The sequence below is a fragment of the Phoca vitulina genome, unplaced genomic scaffold (genome assembly GCF_004348235.1).
Source record: "Phoca vitulina isolate PV1807 unplaced genomic scaffold, GSC_HSeal_1.0 scaffold7, whole genome shotgun sequence".
In the NCBI taxonomy this organism is placed as follows: domain Eukaryota; kingdom Metazoa; phylum Chordata; class Mammalia; order Carnivora; family Phocidae; genus Phoca; species Phoca vitulina.
Genome location: NW_022589710.1, coordinates 35895481 through 35916962, shown reverse-complemented (window position 1 = coordinate 35916962; position 21482 = coordinate 35895481). Strand labels below are relative to the sequence as shown.

At 39.8% G+C, this 21482-nt stretch overlaps 1 protein-coding gene and 1 pseudogene across 3 annotated transcripts in view; one reads left to right on the top strand and one right to left on the bottom strand.

Annotated features, from left to right (window-relative positions):
* Positions 1-21482, bottom strand: part of SYNE2 (spectrin repeat containing nuclear envelope protein 2) — a 315865-nt gene that overhangs the window by 246373 nt on the left and 48010 nt on the right. For all 3 annotated transcript variants that reach the window (XM_032405277.1, XM_032405280.1, XM_032405278.1), the window contains exon 2: positions 16787-16916. In XM_032405277.1, coding sequence (XP_032261168.1) covers positions 16787-16865 — 79 coding nt within the window. In that variant the 5' untranslated portion in view covers positions 16866-16916. The remainder of the gene's footprint in view (positions 1-16786; positions 16917-21482) is intronic.
* Positions 17560-18225, top strand: LOC116632727 (annotated as a pseudogene).

Here is a 21482-nt window from a genome sequence, read left to right as displayed (position 1 = left end):
TAGCGAATAAATTCTAAATTCTTAGCCTAACATTCTAGGTCATTCATAGTTTGGCTCCAATCTAATTTCCCTGACTCATCTCCCATGACTTCCCTACTCATATCCTACTTTTCTAGCAAACTGGAAATCTACAGTTCCCCAGTTAAGTTTCACTCAAAAAAAAGTTTTCACTTTTTTCTGCATTGCCATGCTATGTATCCTCTGGAATGGCCAATCCTCCACATCTCCCTCTGGATTTATAAAAATCCCAGCATCCAGCACGATGTACATGGTGGGCATTCAATAGACACCTGTTAAAATAAGACATACTCCGTTCAAATGCCCCCTTCCTAAAGAGAAATAGATATAATCTCTTCTGGTTCTAGTCTCCCACAATACTTTATTGGATTTTTTTTCTTATTGTTATTAGAAAGTGATATACAATACTCATAAAACATTTTTCCAAGCAGTACTCAAAATTAAAAGTTAACCTCACTTCCCTCAAACCTCCCATTTTCCTTTCCCAGAGACAACATTAATTAACAGTTTCCTGTGCATCCTTCTAGACAGATTAAATATAAAGAACAAATTCTAAAAGGGCAAGGATTTGTTTGGGTTGGTCACTGGGTCACTAGCTTTTAGAATACTATCTCACAAGTAGGAGGCACTCAGCCAATATTTGTGGAATGAATGTATGTATATGTAAATTAAATGAATATACATGATAGCTTCATTTTTTAAGTTGATAATTCAAGATTTAGTTATACTACTTAAAGTTAAAAAGCATCTGCTAAGCTATAAGAAATATTTTAAAAGGAAATCATAACCCTTCCAAATTACCAGAAAGTAAGAAGAAAATATCTGGCCAATAAAAAGAACAAAATAGATACATATGTGCTGATATGGATATATTCTTAATTGAAAAAAAGGAAGTTGTAAAATAGTATGTTGACTCCTATTTTATCTGTATTTTTTTTTTAAAGATTTTATTTTTAAGTAATTTCTACACCCAACGTGGGGCTCGAACTTACAACCCTGAGATAAAGAGTCACATGCTCTACTGACTGAGACAGCCAGGCGCCCCTCTATTTGTATTTTTATTAAAGGATAGCTGTATGTATGGCCCAACAGCCTACTTCTATCTTATGATAATTACGATTTGCTGCTCATATACTATAGTCACGTAAGGGCGTGTGGTTTCTCTCCTACTCAATGTATGAACCTTAAACATTTATGCTTTTGTGGTTTTGCTTCCCCTTAGCACAGTACCCTGTAGATAAGAAGTACTCAATAAATATTTGCTGATTGAAAGACTTAGTATTAAGAGTATGGAGGATCAAACTGTCTTACTGTATGGAGAAGAAGAATTTACTGGTAACACTTACTAGGCCTATGTCTTAATCTAACCCTGGACGATTTCTTTCTTTGGTGAATAAACTGCCTTGAACAAAAGGGCAGGTACTATAGTGAGACCTTGTTGCCATTCCTTAAAACAACACTGCCAACTCACTGTCCGCTGGGACAGAAATGGTAAGGATAGGGCGCCTGGGTGGCTCAGTCGTTAAGCGGCTGCCTTCGGCTCAGGTCATGATCCCAGGGTCCTGGGATCAAGTCCCGCCTCGAGCTCCCTGCTCAGCGGGAAGCCTGCTTCTCCCTCTCCCACTCCCCCTGCTTGTGTTCCCTCTCTCGCTGTGTCTCTCTCTGTCAAATAAATAAATAAATTCTTAAAAAAAAAAAAAAAGAAATGGTAAGGATAACTAAATTCGAAAAATAATGCAACATGTTTTAGCCATGTGTCCCAACAGCTGTCTCAAAGAATCTTAATCAAGCTGTTATCGAATAGAAAGGGAACTAAAAATAATAAGGCCACCTCTTTTATTGTTTCTCATGGAGATGATAATAAACAGAAATAAATGAAGAAACAAAGTAAGGGAATAAAAGCACACAGGCATGCACAATCAAAATAAGAAAAGCCTAAAATATTTGAAGATAAACAGGAAAAGGTGTGTCACTGAACTACAAAGGGGAAACTATTAACTAACAGAAAAGCAGGGAGACAATTTACTACACATTTCCTTGCAGCCAACCATAAGCAAACAAACAAGCCAGCAAGAACGAAAAATAAATAGTACCAAGACTGAGATCTCGCTTATTGAATGAGAAGAGCTGAGTTTAGAAGGTAACTCCTGACTAACAAAACTCATAAGCACAGCATGCAACCATATCTCAATCTGAACACTTTTTTTTTAAAGATTTATTTATTTGAGAGAGAGAGAGAGAGAATGGAGGGAGGGGCAGAATGTCAGGCAGACTCCCCACTGAGCGCGGAGCCCAACACAGGGCTCCAATCCCTCCACCCATGAGATTATGACCTGAGCTGAAAACAGGAGTCAGACGCTTAACCCACTGAGCCACCCAGGTGCCCCCTCAACACTCTTTTATGTCAATATTCTCCCCTGGAGAATCTGTGCTGGCACTACAGAAAAAACAGCACTCCCCCATCAGACTCAGCATTCCAGGACTAAAATCACACCCTCCTTCCCTCCCTCTCCCCTCACCTGTCCTCACCAGAGTTTCCACCTCAGAGATTTAACACCACCATCCTTCATCATCCCCAAGTACAGCCTACCACAAATCAGGCCAAATTTGCTCCCGGGTAGCTCTGGTATCCTCTTCTTCCTATACCACTAGGCTCCCCTTGCTCTCCTGCCCCATCTGCCATCAGCCACGGCCTGTTCCTCCCGTGGCCAGCCAGGTCTGCTCTGCTCCCTTCAATCCATTCCCCACTTCAGCCAGTAGATCTAACCTTCTTCCCCTTTCCACTTTGATGGTTTATCTCAATAAAGCTGTTCCCAAAAAATATGAGAGAATATCTGTGAGATTATTTGATTAACATGTGCCTTCTCATTAGCCTACTGGCTCCATGAGAGCCTGGGTCTGATTTTGCTCCTCATTTTGCCTGCAGCATCTACCACATGTGGTAGGAATTCAGAAAATGTTTGTTGAATGAATAGTTAAATGGCTGCGGGAGAAGGGAGTGGGGTTTCGTGGCTATATTTCCCCAATGTAGAGATTTAAAGATTTTTTTTTTTTAAGATTTTATTTATTTATTTGACAGAGAGATAGAGAGAAAGCACAAGTAGACAGAGTGGCAGGCAGAGGGAGAGGGAGAAGAAGGCTCCCGGCTGAGCAGGGAGCCGGACGCGGGGCTCGATCCCAGGACCCTGGGATCATGACCTGAGCCAAAGGCAGCCGCTTAACTGACTGAACCACCCAGGCGCCCCGCCCAATGTAGAGATTTAAATACTGAATTTATTGGGGAAATATGTGACATACAACAAATGATTTCTACTCTGGGCCTTAGCATGCAGAATCCAGCCTCTTCGTGTTACCACACGAGCGAACCACACCCTGTGCAACACCTGAGATTCTCACACTGAAGCTTTTGTTTCCAGCCTCCCTGGAACATAGCTCCTGGCTCTCTACGTAAGTACACCTTGTATTTCTAGCACATGCAAATGAGCCCACAATACAGATAAAATGCCTAGAATTTGGGGTGCTATTTGCTCTCCTCTTTCTCACCCTCTTCTGACTCATCTGAGTTGCTAGATAAATATTTGTGGAATGAATAAATCAAAGAAATGACTCCATTTCTTTCAACACATATTTCTTACTCCTTACTACCTTTCATCTACTATATAAAACTGAGTGCTTTTTTTTTGAAAATCATGTGTGAGCCTGAGCCCTGACTTCTGAGCACAAAAGAACCAGACCACGCTGAAGTGATCTGTGCTGTGATTACAGATCTAGGATTCTTACACTTTTGAATGCCAGCAAACTACTCAGGGTCATTGTTTGAGTTCAGAGTTCTAGGTCCCAACTCCCAGAGTCTCTGATTCAAGGGAATCACACAGCTCACTTTGAGAAACATCTCTGTAACTGGACTGATTTACATGTGTGACTTATTCTTGAGACAACACAAGGGAACAGGAAAGGCTTAGCAAAAATAGTGAGGAAATCATAAACTCTGAGATATTAATATAATGTAACAATATAAATCTATGATAATATATGGGTATCCTAAGACACACTTAAAGGGGCTCAGAAGGCTTGCTGAACCAACTTGTGTCTAGGAGTAAGTAGGAATTCAGGGTAAGGAATAATGACATCATTTCATTAAAGCCATCCAATGAAGAGGTCGGGTAGGCATTTTGCGAATGAGAAAACTGTAGCTCCCAGAAGATGAAGGATTTTTAATCACTCATTCAATAAACACTTATTGAAAGTGCCCTGTGTCCTATATACTATGCTCTAGATCTCACATCCAGTAGAGGAGATTCAAATCCAGATGTGTCTGATACCAAAATCCACGTTCTTTTCGTCATAATTAAAACTCAGCTGAAATACTGGATCCATGGCCCCTCCAGCTTACCACCCTCTCTCCCCTACATTAAACCCAAATTTCTTGAAAGTATTGTCTACACTGGCTGTCTTCACATCCTTACCTACCACTCACTTCTAAACTCATTAAAAGAAAACTAGCTTTGATCCCAACCACTCCATCTAATTCTCAGCAAGGCTACCATTGCTTAACCCTGTGGGTACTTCTCAGAACATACTGGATCTCTTGAAACTTCTGATGCTGTTTACTACTCTCTCCTTCTTGAAACATTCTCCTTCTTTGGTTTCCATGATATCACACTCACCTGGGTTTCTTCCTACTTCTAGTGACGCCCCTTCCCAGACTCTGTTATAAGCTTGTTTTCCTTTTCTATCTCTGTAATGTTCTTTTTCTAGATAATTTCATCTACTCCATAGGAACAAATTACTATTTATATACTAATGACTTCCAAATCTTTCTCATCAGCCCAGGTATCTGCTTCTCTTGAGCTTCGTGGGTATCCCCACTTAGTTATTCCATAGACACTTCAAACTCAACATTGCCAGAAGGGAGTTCGTCATCTCTAACCAACTCCCTCGCCCACTAATGGTGTTCTCCTGCATTTTTTTTTTTCAGTGAATGGTTCCATCATCCACTCTTCCGCCCAAGAATAAACATGAATCATCTTTAATATTTCCCTCACCTCCCTCTCCCATACCCAATCAAAAAGGCCTAATGATTACTTCAATAAAACTAAAAATAAAATAAAATTTAAGAATTTAAAACCCTGAAAATTGTACCGATTAGATATCTCTTGATACCTATCTCTCTCCATCCTCACAGGCTCCTCCTATATCAGGACACCATTATCTCTCAGCTGAACCGCCATAACAGACTTCAACAGGTCATTCTGTCTCCACATTCACTCCCATAAGACCACACCCCACACTGCAGCCTGGTGATTTCTAAAACCAGTTCTCAATATGTCTCCACTCACAACCCTTCTATCACTTCTCCTTGGTCTTCGGAAACAACTCAAACCCCTATATATTCCCATGACCTTTTACAGCCTCATCTCTTACATTTTCCTTCAAACTGTAATCCTCGGTCTCACTGAGCATCCATTTCCTTGAATGTGCCATGTTCAGCCCCACCTTCTGCCTTTAATACGGGGCTACCACTGCCTGGAGTGCTCTCCTCATCTCTACCCTGTTCATGTGCTAACATACTTTAGGTCTAAACTTAGAAATCACTTCCTTATGGGAAGCCTTCCCTGACCCCCAAGACTGGTGGGTGCCCCTGCTCTGTACTCCCAGAGTACCATGTCTTCTCTCTCCCGCAGCATACCCGTATCATCCTGTATTAGTCTATGCACTTGCTGTCGCCCTGTACTCAGAAGGTACATTGCAGGACAGCACATTCTATGTGTCATCCCATGTATTCAGTACAGTGTCTTGTACACCATAGGCGTTCAATAGCACTTGTCAAATAATGAAAGAACAAATAAATGAATTGGGATCTAAGGATAAATTAACCTATACTTAGAAAAACAAATAATGGAGTAGTATCTCTTACCTTAAAAAATTCCTACGTTTTGCTTCAACAAGGACGCTATCTCCGCTACCCTTCACAGCAAAATTTCTTCAAAGTGTTGATTAAGTCATTGTTTCTACTTCCTCACCTCTAGTCTCTCCTCCACCCACTCCAATCAGGCTCTGTCTCCACCACCTGAGTCGTGGCTAACCCTGTTAAAGCCACCAACTAACTCTATGAGTCCAATCCACTGGCCATTTCTCTTCAATACAGTTGACATTACCCCCTTCTCTTTTTTTTTTTTTTTAAGATTTTATTTATTTATTTGAGAGACAGTGAGAGAGCAAGAGCGGGGGGAGGGGCAGAGGGAGAGGGACAAGCAGACTCCCCAATGAGAAAGGAGCCTGACACAGGGCTCGATCCCAGGACCCTGAGATCATGACCTCAGCCAAAGGCAGACACTTAACCTACTGAGCCACCAGGCACCCCTCCCCCCTTCTGGAAATATCTTCATCTAGAAGTTTCCATGCCATTACACTGACCTAGTTTGCCTTCTTTGGCCTTAGCTACTCCTTCTCAGTGTCCCTTGCTTTTCTTCCTCTTCCACTTTACCTCTAAACACTGAAAGATCCGGGATGCCTGGGTGGCTTAGTTGGTTAAACATCTGCCTTCGGCTGAGATCATGATCCCAGAGTCCTGGGATCGAGTCCCACATCGGGCTCCTTGCTCAGCGGGAAGCCTGTTTCTCCCTCTACCTGCTCCTCCCCTGCTTGTGCTCTCTCTCTGGCAAATACATAAATAAAATCTTAAAAAAAAAAATAAACACTGAAAGATCCAAAAGGTCTGCTCTAGCTACACACTCCATGGGTGATCTCTTCCAGGCCATGGTTTTAATTGCAAATATACCAGCCACATACTGATGGCTCCCAAATCTATACCCCTCCCTAGAACTCTGAATCCTCACATCTAACTGTCTACTTGACATGTACATTTGGGTATCAAATGAGCATCTCATATCTATCATGGCAAAAATAAACTCTTGATCTCCCCAAAACTTGTCGATCAGTCTTCCTCATTGCAATAAATTACACAACCAACTACTCAATTGCTCAAAGCAAAATTTAGAAGTTATCCTTGATCTCTCTTACTACTCACTGCATACATCCCAACATTCACAAGTATCCTTAAAAAAAAAAAAAAAACTGTGATTCTTTATCCCATTCCTATCACCCTACTACTATCCAACCTACTCTGATAGTTCACCTGGACAACAAAAGCATCCCAAAGGGCTTTGCTGCTTCCCCTCCCACCTCTCAGATAATCCCCTCTCCACCCAGCAGCCAGAGTGATATTTTGGAAAATGTAAATCAGATCATGTTACTCCCCTAACTAAAACCGTCCTCACGCACCTTCCCTTAGAGCTGATGAACCCCTGCCTGATCCAGCTCTGCCTTGCCTTGCTGTCCAGTACCATCTCATGCCCACCACATTCCAGCCACGCCAGGCTCCCTGAATTCACCAAGCTTGTTTCTATCTTTGGGCTTTTCCTTTAGTACTGCCTCAGCCTGAAATGCTCTTCCCTTGTTCTTTGCTTGGCAGCTCCTTTGTGTTATAATCATTCCTTAAATGTCTCCTCCTCAGAGACCTTCACTGACCACCTGATCTAAAGAAAGCAGGAAATCATCACATAAACCCATTTTTAATCCTCTCCATAGCACTTTTCATGGGCTGATATTTTTCTTCATTATTTATTCTTTGTCTTTTTTTTTTTTTTTTTAAAGATTTTACCTATTTATTTGAGAGAGAGAGAATGAGAGACAGAGAGCATGAGAGGGAGGAGGGTCAGAGGGAGAAGCAGACTCCCTGCTGAGCAGGGAGCCCCATGCGGGACTCAATCCCGGGACTCCAGGATCATGACCTGAGCCGAAGGCAGTCGCCCAACCAACTGAGCCACCCAGGCGCCCTATTCTTTGTCTCTCTAATAACTGAAATACAAGCACCGTGGGCATATGAAGCTTGTTGGAGTTGTTCACCTCAGTATTCTCTTAATCCAAATAGTGCCTGATACAGTGTAGGGTCTCAGGAAACACACGCTGCACGCAAGTGTCAATGAACAGGTCCACCTGTGCTCAGAAAAACCGTAACTGTGTGACGAACTGCTAAGTGTGGATCCACGTATACTGTTGAAACATTCTGTTTTGAAGACATCAAACCATGCTAGAAGTTCTCCATGTACACATTCAGACTGAGGCAGACAGAGACACACAGCAGAACCAGTCCTCACTATTAATAATCCTGCTTAACTGAAGACAGGGCCAACAATGACTATGTTTTGGAAAGATCTTAAATGTTATTCAAATTTGATAAAGGCTGTTTGTGTTCTGATTTGAGCTAGGTGCCTTTCATCTTAAAACATTTAGCTGCTGATGCAATTGGTAGATCCTGAGCAACAAAGACGGAAAAGACCAAGGCATGACCAGTGAGTGCTGCTCCAGCCTGGGGGCAGAGAGCAAGCGTGCGCGGCCATTCTTCCGCCATTTTCTCTCTATGCTCATTCAACATGCATCACCGCACCGACTGTCAATGACTAGGAGAGATCATTGACCCAGAATCTCACGTCTCTCCTCCAAAAAAACACACATTTAGAACTTCGAACATTTCATTTCTCTGATAAATCATTCCTATCCTTTTATGTACTATTTTTAAATGATTCTAAAAATACCTGGTGGTAGTAACCTTCAGTTCTCATACATATATTGAGAACAACAAACGCAGTTACCTTTTATCAAAATTCCCCTGAATGTTTTATAAAAACACAGCCATCAGAGAAATTGTAATCATCAACGCTGAAATCAGATGGGGGAGGTAATCTCTTGAAGATGCACATTTAGAATAACCTCTAATTTTTAGAGTGTAAAATCACGCACTAACCCCATCAAATGGTTACAAATTAATATCTTATATTGACTTCTTTCCCATTTTCAAGGAGAAATTATTTCGAGTTTTATTTTTCCTAATATACTACTTCAAGCTCTGAATAATTCTACTCCCTCCTGAAACACACACATACACAAAAGCTTAGAAAACTCTTGTATCTCCCATGGGGCTAATTAAAAAGGATTCTGATTTCTATAAGGAATGAATGAGATCTTTGTTAACCTACTTTAACAGGACTCTAAATGACCCTGGATTTATCTTGCCCCAGTTTTCAAAATGTAACTGACCCAGAATAAAGTAAGCTTATCCCCACACTCTTGGCAAAAACAAAACCAAAGTTCCCAGAAGCCAAAACTGTATATATACAACCTAAGAAAAAAAATTTATTTTCTCTCTTAAAGAGACTATACAGTGCAAATACTACTGCTTGCAGAGCTATTTTATTCTTCGCCTAATTGGAACATTTTAAGATTATAAAGCTTTACAATATCAAGGCAAGTAATCTTCCAAGAAAACACAGCAAAGGACATCATCAGCTACTATGATATCAGGAACTTTCTGGAAGCTTTTGTGTTGGGACAGTACAGCACTGATAGTCGGGGAAGAACCATGATTTGATTATTTTCTCTGGGTATAACAATCACCTAATCCCTTAAAAAAGACCCCAGAGATGATTTGCTTTCATTCCTAATAACTAAGCAGTATGAACTGATTAGGGAAGCAGAAATACTGCTTGATAGTACATGTCCTTACCTTACTCTTCATTCATCATTTCCATCAAAATTCCACATTGGGGATCTGGCTGTAAAAGGGTAGAAATTCTACCCAGAAGCCTTTTATTAATCCCATTCCTCTTTCTCAGATTTTACATGGTTTCATTCACTCACCGCCATAAAGTAAACGGATTTTCAGAAACACAATAGTTAACCACCACTGAGCCTGCAAACACCATAAATACACCTCACTGCCTCATGTCTAAAGAGATCCATGTTTCCATCCTCTCTCACTGGTTTTCCTGAACACTGAACCCTTCTTCTAATTCAGGGTGTTTTATATTTTTTTTATATTGGAAATGACCACTCATTTATTCATTACACAGTTGTTTACCAAAAGCCTAAAATATGTCAGAAACGTCACTGGCAATAAAGATGCAGGAGTATCCTACGCAGGGCACTCATACACACTTGGAGGAACTCAGAGGGCTTATCAAAGCAAGCGATGTCCAAGGATGAGCAGAAACTCTAGGATAAAAAAACAATCATAAAAGGTTCAGCAAGAAGACAACTAACTCCAGGGAAGTTCTTAAGAAAATGTTTGATTTTTACAGTGAGAGGGATAGATAACTCACCTTGCAGATGATATTATATAGAAAACACATTCATTCTTCACCTCCCTACACCTGAAATGTGAAAAGATACTCCAGACAGCATATTCAGTCATATTTTGGTTAAATTTTATGTTGGATCCAAAATTAGGAGCAAGAAGGACCTTGTTACATAAGAATGATTAAATCTGGGGCGCCTAGGTAGTTCAGTAGGTAAGCGTCGGCCTTTGGCTCAGGTCATGATCCCGGGGTCCTGGGATCAAGTCCCGCATCGGGCTCCTTGCTCAATGGAGAGCCTGCTTCTCCCTCTCCCACTCCCCCTGCTTGTGTTCCCTCTCTCGCTGTCTCTGTCAAATAAACAAATAAAATCTTTAAAAAAAATTTTTTTAAAAAGAATGATTAAATTTGCATCCCAGCTCATTTTCCTACTTTCACATGATATCAACAAGCGGAAGCCCAGCTGCACCACACGCTTCTTGAAGGTGTTCAATCTATTCACATTTTTGTCCCCTTAACAACAAGCCTACCACACATGGTCGGCGCTCAGTGTTTACTGAGCAACTGAATAAAATTAAACATTACATCACATTATTATGTTTATTATCTAGCCCACTGAACATGAATAATGTCTAAAAATATCACATAAATTGAAAGCCTCCTTTAGATGGATACTCGGTAAATAATGAATAAATTTCAATGGAGTAATAACCTAACCACAGGGACCCGTGTTTCACTATCAAGCCCTACCAAGTAATGTCTATCCAGAAGGCATAGAGGGTTTTTTAATCTTTTAAAATATATCATCCGGACGATAACACTAAATCAAACATATGAGCATTGTTTGAAATGACACAGGAACTGGGCTGAAGGTGATTTTATACAGGTTCCCGCGGACGGTTAACCATCCATCAGCATTTTGGCAGGACTGCATGAAAGTTAACTCCTCGTGCGGTGGCAAACCTAATCGATACACACTCCTCCCTAGTTCTTTGTCTAATTAATGATAACGTTCTATATTCAAATGCTATTTTTCTAAAGCACTGGCCTACCTCATTGCTAAAAGCATTTTGCTCTTGTTACATAAATTTATCATACCCTTTTGTGGCCAACAAAGTACTCTATTCACACGTTCTAAAGAAATAACTGAAATCTGAAATATATAAAGACAGTGTCCAAAACAGTTCAAGAATGCCGTCGCTGCTGTTTACAATAGCACAGGGTGAGTCAGCCTAGTCCGGCAATTTCACTCATTACTCATTTGACTTTTAAATGGGTCCTCTACCTGTGTCATGCTTTCACTCTTTCCATGACATGAAGTTCTCAAGAGTTTCCTTGTAAGCGGTATATTTTATCTACAACAATTTACCTTAAGCACATAGATAGAAAATAATATCCCATGGCCTTCTTATTTGATGCTATTAAATATTTAGTGAGAAACACTAAACAGAAAGAGTTAATAACGTGGACATTGATAGCTGTACTGTTATCACCCCAAGCAGCTCAGCTTCTAGACCTTGGAGCCTCTCTACTAGGATCCATATTCAGTAGTTTCAGAATCCCGCTGAGTCCTCCACCCTGACAGTTTCCACATTTGTCCCTACTTTCAGATTCACTGCTTACCTCTAATCCAGGCAAATGTTACCCAACACCCAGATGTTTGCAAACCTTTCCAACTGGTTTCTCCAACTCCACTCTCTGGCCCACTTCAAGTCTCCTTATACCCCCAAAGCCAGACTGACCTCCTAACCTCCAAGCATATTCTCACTCTCACGACCCAGTAGCTACCCACTGCCTAAAGGCAAAAATCCCCAAACTTCTTGAATTTGAATTCAGCTCCCTCAGGGATCTTAGTCGCAGAAATATTACTGAAGAAATTCCTAGTCTGGTCTCAAATTAAATTGAATGGCAAAGAAAGTCCCTTCCAACTTGAAAATTCTGTGATACTCATCCAACTTTACCCGTTACTGCTTCCACAATCATATCCAATACTCCGAAGAATTGTTCCCTCAACACACCTTTGCTCGGCACAGGTATTTCATACAAAATATGTATTCACTATTTTCTTAGGATAAAAAGGAAAGAAAGCACCTGTTATTTTGCCAGATAACAAAGCCAATGGAAAGGTTTAAAGAAATTCTATAATGGACTCTTTGGTAAAGCAAATAATTTTTAAATTATTAAACATAATAAAATTATGTTTATTATTTTCATAGCCTGAACTTTCATATATCATTTTATTTAAAATGTGGACCAACTGTAGTAGTACAAAATGCACTAAACTAAGATAAATTCCATTTTTACATTAAGCTGCTCAAATTCACCAATGCCATTTCTTTCCTTTCCCAACAATCCAATCATTTCAATGCTATGCTCCTTACTAGACTGAGAACATAAATATCTCCCTACAATAAGGGCCTTCAAAAATCCCTTCATCCCCTTCATAACGACATTTTCTCAAAGATCACACAAAAGATGAACAAAAAGATACATGAAGTTGCTTGTTTGTTGTCCTGCTCTATGAATCTCAGCAAAGCACTGCCTGATTTCCTGGGCCTGATTCATTGTAAGCCCTGCACACATGGAAATCTGTTTTCATAGCATATCAACGATGACTCACTACATTTCAATGCAGACGTCTTAATTTTTTCTTGACTATATTATTCCAAGTCAGGGTATGGCATAATTGTCTTATCTTAGATATGTTTGGCTAAAATAAAGTAGGCGTTATAAGTTAAATAGGGCTCTGTCTCTAAAAAAAATGTTCTGAAATTAGAAGGGAAAAACTTCCTTACTAGCGGTGACCCTGAGCCTCTCATATTACATAAAATCTCTTTTCTCATATTACTCCAAGGATCATTAAGCACATGTGAATTTTGTGAAATACAGGTCTGATAACATAGCGTACAAAGCCAAATGCTTTTAAGACTATTGCCAACAGCCTGCCATTCAGGAGTAGCTAAGTTACATAATATCACCTATCAATTTTTTGTCCAAATAGCTAATAATCCTGGTATGAAACCAAAGTTACCTTCAGAAATATATATAAGTTCCTTCTTCCCTCCCTCCCTTCCTTCCTCATTCTTTCTTCCTTTCCTTTCTTTCCTTCTTTCTTCAACTCAGGCTGAAAGAATTATAAATCTGCTAATAATAATATAGAACTTAACCTTGAGAAATCTATTCATTTCACAGTTAAGCCATCATTCTATAGTCATGTTTGACATCCCTGAGTGTACCTGGCTAATGTGAGCAGCACTTACCTGGTGTAAATCTGACCACATTACAGTATTGGCTTTCCACCCCTCCCCCCATAGAGTGATGCGTCCAGCACCATGTTCCCCTAAATGGGTCATAAAGAAAAATCATTCACACTGGCAGTGCATGTATATCACATTCCCATTGCCATGCAGTCCATATTCATCTCTTACTATAAAGCAGATTGTACTAACCTAGTATAATTCAAACATGCTATAAGAAACCACTCATTTCTCAGTAACTTGCTAATTGTTTTAAGCTACTTACAAACCTGAGATCATTAATGTTACTTGAAGATGCCCATCCATCCATCCCATGGATTAAGATTTAAGTAGAATTTCCAAAGAGAGTGTTAGGGAAATTCCTTTTTCAAATTGTTCTTCGAATGTGTCTATATGTGTTGACATGTGAGGGGGATGGTGCAGTGGAAAGAAAACTATCCTCCAGGTCAAACCCCAGCTCTGCTGATCACTAGCTGTGTGACTCTGGGAGATTAATTCCATCTTCCTGAGCCACGGCTTCATTCTCCGTACCTCCAAGATAAAAATATCTGAGGATTGAATGAGATCATGTGCCTAAGAGTGCTATGTAAGCTAGAGCCTGTGACATAAAAGTCTTGGAGTGCACTGCAGTGGGGAAGAGAACATTATGAAATATAACTATAATTATAATACCATAATACTACAATATAAACTTATAATACTGTAAGTGCTAAAATAAGTACTTTGGGAGAACAGACGGGAGTGTGAATCTCAGCCAAAGAGAGAGCAGGGCTCAGGAGGAGGCTGAGTCTGGCTGACTTTGGGATGGGTAAGGGACGGATGAGGGATAGGCAAGCTGGACTTCTTCCAGTGGGAGAAGGACACAGGGGAGACTGCAGGGGGATAGCCCAAACCAAAGCACACAGGCAGGGGGAGTATGGGCCCTTGGGCAGCTGCACAGCTAGACCACAGGGTGATAATGGGCGTGAGGTGGGAGATGAGGACAGAGAAAAAGGAGCACCACCCTGTGAACCACACCAAGAAGTCTAGACTATCCTACATGTGATAGGAAACCATTGAACAGAATTGTCAAAACAAAAAAGCAGTAAAACCAGACTCTGGTTGACAATTTTTTTCTATACACTAAGCAGTTTCTACTCTAGCTGTGTGCTCCTAGGCAAGAAACCTTTTGGGACAAAGATTTTGACTGTAAATATATAAAAAGAAGTTACAATGCATTTATTAAACTCCTGCTCTGTGTCAGGTACTGAGCTAGACCCTTTGCATGCATTATGCATTACTGTCCATCTTCAAAACATAGGTACAACATAGGCATTACCACCCATATTTGAAATATGAGGAAACTGTGACTCAAAACAGATAGTCTTTTGCCCAAGTTCAAAGAACTAGTAAGTGCCAGAGCCAGCAACAGAAATTAGCTTTACCTTACTATTTATTGATGCACCTCTTCCTGATATGTTTTAGGTCATATGAGTTATTACTCACATGCAACCAAAACTTCAGAGAAAAACAAGAACATCAGGGCTTCTTTTTCTCACAGTTAAATGAAAAGATTTTAATGTAATTTTATTTTATTTTAAGTTCCAGTAGAGTTAACATACAGTGTTGTCTTAGTTTCAGATGTACAATACAGAGACTCAGCACTTTCGTGCATCACCCAGTGCTCATCACCACAAGTGCCCTCCATAATCCCCCTCACCTAGTTTACCCATCTCCCCACCCAGTTAAGTGAAAATTTAATTCCAGTTACTTATGGATATTATATGACACTATAAAAAATGTACTTACTGAAAATTTTTAAAATTCTTACCTCAAGTACTACTTCAACATATTACATGTTTCTTAGTCTATACAAATTACATGATATTTATTTTTAAAAGCCCGATACATGTAGGTGTAGCCTATTGCAATAGCTCTTGACCCCAAAGTCAAGAAGCTAACCATCCAAAACATACTTTTAATTCAAAAGAAAGTATCAGAAAAGAAAGTCATTTTGGGATCTTTGTCATGGATGACACAAATACAAGGAATGGACAGCATGGAAACTGTAGTTAGTAACACTGTATAGTGTATTTGAAAATTGTTTATCTAAAAGGTTCTCATCATAAGAAAACCAAATCTATAATTATGCATGGTAATGGATATTAACCGGACTTACTGTGGCAATCATTTCACAGTATATACAAATACTAAATCATTACGTTGTATACCTGAAACTAATAAAGATGTTGTGTGTCAATTACACCTCAATAAAAAATAAAGTGAAAAATAAATAAAAATAAATGACTCAAAATCTATGGCTTCTAAGTAACATTCTAAAATGTTTTGCTTTTTTTTTTTAAGATTTTATTTATTTATTTGACAGAAAGAGAGAGACAGCGAGAGAGGGAATACAAGTGGGGAGGAGGCGGGGTGGGAGAGGGAGAAGCAGGCTTCCCGCGGAGCAGGGAGCCCAATGTGGGGTTCAATCCCAGGACCCTGGGACCATGACCTGAGCCGAAGGCAGCTGCTTAACGACTGAGCCACCCAGGCGCCCCCATTCTAAAATGTTGTATAAAACTGTACATAATCTTGGGGCACCTGGGTGGCTCAGTCAGTTAAGCATCCAACTCTTGATTTCAGCTCAGGTCATGATCTCAGGGTCCTGGGATCGAGCCCCACGTCAGGCTCTGCACTCAGCATGAGGTCTGCTTGTCCTTCTTCCTCTGCTCCTCCCCTGCTCTCTTTTTCTCTCTCTCTCAAATAAATAAATAACAAAAACTGTACATAATCTTAAAGATTACTTTAAAATACACAGTCTCATAAATATTTTCAAAGGCTTACCATGGACTTATTTCTTCTATACTAGCTAACTTTACTCAACTTCAAAATTGGCTTTATCAATAAAGGTGAAAAATCTAATGAATTTTCAAAGTACAAAACAAACATTGTTAAACTCCACAAGAAGCACTAAAAAAAAAAAAAAAATACAGACAGTGCTGAGTCTGCATAAATGCACACAGGATTCACAGGATTGAAAGGTCATTCACTTATGATCATACTACTATTCTTTTCTTTTTGTGCAAAATAAGGATGTACATTTAAAAGAGGCTACGCAAAAAGATGCAAAATAAGTGCAAACAATTCCAAGCAAACCATGGTTAACTGTCTTCACTACAAATAAAATACATACACTCAGAGTGAGAAACTGTGATACCAAATTCCTTCCAGGTATTTCTTACTTTCTTAGAGAGCTGAGGTAGCAATAAAGACATTTACATATACTGAAAGGTTCTACAATTGGAAAACCAAAAAGAGAGACAGAAAGCAGTAGATGGAAAGATGAGGGTAAGGTTCCCACAGTTACTATGGGTGTTACCCCCACCCAATCTCAGTTACCTTGCAGTGAAATATGGCGATCATCGATGCCCAAGGAAACCTGTTCATCCTCGGTGGGAGGCACAGGACTTGATGCCATCCTTTGACTCAACGGAGATTATATCATATCCATCTCAGTTAAAGAAGTGAACTAAAAGTAAAAGGGATAAATGCTCATTAGTGACTCTGCAAGTCTGCATTTCTAGTAAACATGCATTGCCAGAGAGCAACAACAAATGAAAACCGCCCTTCAACAGAAGCAGTTTTCTAGTGAGTGTTTCCGTAGTTCCTGAGGAACAAAGTGACTACGCCTTCTTTTTTGAATCATAATCAAGATTTTGCCCTGTGACCTACCCAAGTTGCTGGAAGGACTCCCAACGAGCTAGCACTGTGGATTCTACTCTGCTGGGGAAAAGGAAAGCTACCCAATGAGAACCCATAACTTGCTTTTAGAGGAAGGAAAGTTGACACAAACTGACATCTTAGGCCTTTGTGTGCATTTTATTGTTCACTTCAACCTGCAAGGATTTTCTTTATAACTTTTTATTTAACTTAGTTCCTTTCTGCTCCATAAATGTTGCCATTCACTGGAAACAATAACTGAGCTTGCATAGCTTGCAAAGTGAAACTAAAAAAAAGTATATCAAAAAGAATGTTTGGATGAGGTTGTCTATTATATTGAATTATTTTCCCAAGCACTTACTTTTCCACACATTTCTCTCTCAACCCCCACTTTGACTCTTAAAGAATGCTTCCAGTAAGAGTTAATTCTTGCTGTGCAACTCTATTGCTTCATGTATGTGTTTGTCACTGTTAGCATCCTGAGGGCTGAAAAACTTGACTTTTCCCACACAGATGATGACTTTCTTATCAAAATAAACCTAACCAAGTATATAAAAATATAAAATGTAAAGGGAATGAATAGAAGAATGGATAAATGTACAGATACCCGATCAAGCAAGTAGAGCAAAACATTAGTGGTAGAATCTGTGTGTTCAGAATATTATGGGTATTCACTGTAAAAGCCTTTGCCTTTCCTGTATATTAGAAATTCTTTATAATAAGGTATTGGGAGGGAGACAACTCAAAATAAACCTGAGCCCAACGGATACAATCAATCATATCCAACAGACCATTTTATGCAAAGAATAAAAATCATCCAACAGTTAATGCTAGAGCCAGACTTCAAAAATCTTTCAGGCCTTGAGTGAAGAGGTTGCGACGTTGGCGGGGTTCCAGGCATTTCCTGATCGAGGTTGTTTGTAACGACCAGCTATGGAGTGAGGTCCCCATCAAGTGCAACACTGATGAGAAAATGGAGGACCTTAAGAAGCTGATTGCAGCCCAAAATGGCACCCATTGGAAGAAGATCATCCTGAAGAAGTGGTACACGATTTTTAAAGACAACATGTCTCTGGGGGAACTATGAAATCTAGGATGGGATGAACCTGGAGCTGTAATGCCAATGAGGAGAATTCCTTCCCCTGCCCTGTCCTGCTCTCTCCTCTTCTCCCATTCTCACCCCCACACTGGTATGGACGCTTGTTTTTAAAAACTCATGTTAATAAAATCTTAGAAGTTGCAAAAAAACAACAACAAAAAAACAAAACCAAAAAAAATTTTCAATTCCGTCTTCCCCACTCTGTTTATCATCCAAAACTCCTTTGTTATCTCTCCCATGGATCACTGTTGTTAAAGATTTTACCTACCAAATAAACTGTTTGTTAATTAATAATTAATTTGTCTTATCCTTGGAATTAAGATGAATCAGAGCCTGCCTGATTTAACAGTGTTACTATACTGAGTTGATAATGCTTCTAACCAAAATGAAAATGCTGTTCAAGTGAGCCTGTGCAGCCTGATGATTGATAAAGCTACAAATGTTCTCAGCTTTTGATGTATTGAGGACCTCTACTACCCCTTCCCATACCCAAGGGCTCCTGAACCCAAAGTGAAGACAAAACACTTCTTCATGATGACAGGAGAAAAACTGAATTCCTGAATGAATTTCCTAAGGGCATCCACTATTCCATGCCAGGACTATATTTTTAAAGGGGGGATAATAGCAATGGTAGCAAATACTTATATAGCACTTACTATACATAGGCACTGTTCTGAGCATTTTGCATATACAACCTCATTTAATCTTTATAACAACTGTAAGAGTTGGGTACTCTAATTATCCCCATATTTGAAAAACCAAAACAAAATGTCACATACAGTTGTCTATGGACACATAGCTAATAAATGATGAAACAAAGATTTGAATCCAGGTAGTTTGAGCTTCAGAGTCTATGCTCTTAAACAATACATGCTGGTACCTCATAGAGCTAGCTAAAACTGTCATATTTTATTTACTCTTTTTGTCATTCATTTGTTCAAGTGTTTAAACAGGCTAGCTCCTGCTCTCAAGGAATTCAATCTTTTTTTTTCTTTTTTTTTTAGAGATAGAGAGAATGCACATGCAAACAGGGCGGGGGGGGGGGGGGGCGGGCAGAGCGAGAGAGAATCTCAAGCAGGCTCCATGCTGGGCACAAAGCCCAATACAGGGCTCATCCCCACAACCCTGAGATCATGACCCGAGCTGAAATCAAGACTCAGTCGCCCAACCGAGCCACCCAGGTGCCCCAAGGAATTCAATTTTCTGAGAATGACAAATGAACACAATACTGAGTGAAATCCTCTAATAAATGTATGTAGAAGGTGCTGTGGAAGCAAAGGAGAAGGCACGCCCCACACTTGAAGCCGGAGAGAGATGTGACTGTCAGGAGAGGACTTATTATAAAACAGCATTTCACTCCAAATGATCCCATTAGCATTATTCAAATGATACCTGGAATTTAATAAGAATGTCTCTGAGACATCACTCATTGCCATTCACTATTCATCAAATATAAGGTATTAAATGGAGAGGGAAGACTTTAAAATAAAAACAGAACAATAGAGAACAAATTGCTAACCAGAGAATCAACTGTTTCTGTGCTAAACTGGGAGGTGAGATTCACAACATCGTAAATTAAAGTTGAAGAAAAAGAATGTATTAGTGAAAAGAAGTATAGACCTTAAAATAACCACAGCTGACCCCTGAACATGGGTTTGAACTGCACAGGTCCACTTGTACAAAGATACTTTACAGTGCTAAAAATACATTTTCTCTTCTTTATGGTTTTCTTAACATTTCCTTTTCTCTAGCTCACTTGATTATAAGAATATAGTATATAATACATATAACATACAAAATATGTGTTAATTGACTGTTACCAGTAAGGCTTCAACAGTAGGCTATTAGTAGTTACGTTTGGGGAGAGTCAAAAGTTATATATGGATTTTCAACTGTGTGTGTGGTGAGGGGAGGGGGATCAGCGCCTCTCACCCCCATGATGTTCAAGGGTTAACTGTATTTACCCAAGAGGTTTCTGTTTTTAACAGGGAAAATTTATTAGCAAGCAAGTCAATAAAATATAATTTTTTATTTACTGAAGAATTTCTTAGAGCTTCTAAAATATGTCCATCAAAAGTAAAACTAAACTGGGGCGCCTGGGTGGCTCAGTCTGTTAAGCGTCTGCCTTCGGCTCAGGTCATGACCCCAGGGTCCTGGGATCGAGTCCTGCGTTGGGCTCCTTGCTCAGCGGTGAGTCAGCTTCTCCCTCCGCCTGCCGCTCCCCATGCTTGTGCTCTCTCTCTCTCTCTCTCAAGACAAATAAATAGATAAAATCTTTTTAAAAAAAGTAAAACTAAACTTTAAAGACTGAATCAGTTGGAAGTGTTAGATTATCAACCCAACTATGGTCTTACTACCATTATTTCTCAGAACATGCTGCAAAAGTCATAAGGCCCTGACTGAAGACAATTTATGATGATATTTCCAACACAACTGGTTTTGGTGAGAAACAGTCAACATCTCTAGAGAGGAATTTACTTGCTAAATAGGGCCCATGAAAAACTGGAACAAAGTAGAAAAAAAGCTTTGAGAGATTTCTCGGGGTCTGAATTGAGAAGCTAGAAAGTGTGTGGAAAAGGAAGGCAGAAAGAGGAACAAGGGCGTGTCCCAGGCTCACAGAGTCACCAGGGTCTAGCAACCAAACTGCCCAAGGCCATCTCATCTGTGTTCCAACTTCCCAGTGCAGATAGCATTCTTCCCAGTGCAGCTAGAATCAGCACAGAAGAGCCCTTCCTAAGGGCTCCTCATAGCCTGACATTTCCTTTTCAAATAAAAGTTACACAAAATTACATGAAAAATCCAGGGATTAGAACGAAAATAATGGACCATCTTCAGGCACATAACCAAAGACTGGGTAAAGAATTAATGTCGTGGCATTACAGATTCTAAAATCAAGCGGAATGGTGTGGAATTGTGTTTTTAAAATTCATATAAATCAATAGGCACACTTTTATAAATGGCATAGCTATTTTGAAATGACTGTGGTTTGCTTAGGCAATAAATCTTAATATTCTTCTGGTGTCTCTAAAACCTCAAACACTAGAGAATTTCCATTTTTTAAAGAAATGTTGAGGGGCTCCTGGGTGGCTCAGTCTGTTAAAATTCTGCCTTTGGCTCAGGTCATGATCCCAGGGTCCTGGGATGGAGCCCCATGTCACTCAGCAGGGAGTCTGCTTCTCCCTCTCCCTGCTTGTGTGCCCACACTCTGTCTCAAATAAATAAATAAAATAAGAAAGAAAGAAAGAAAGAAAGAAAGAAAGAAAGAAAGAAAGAAAG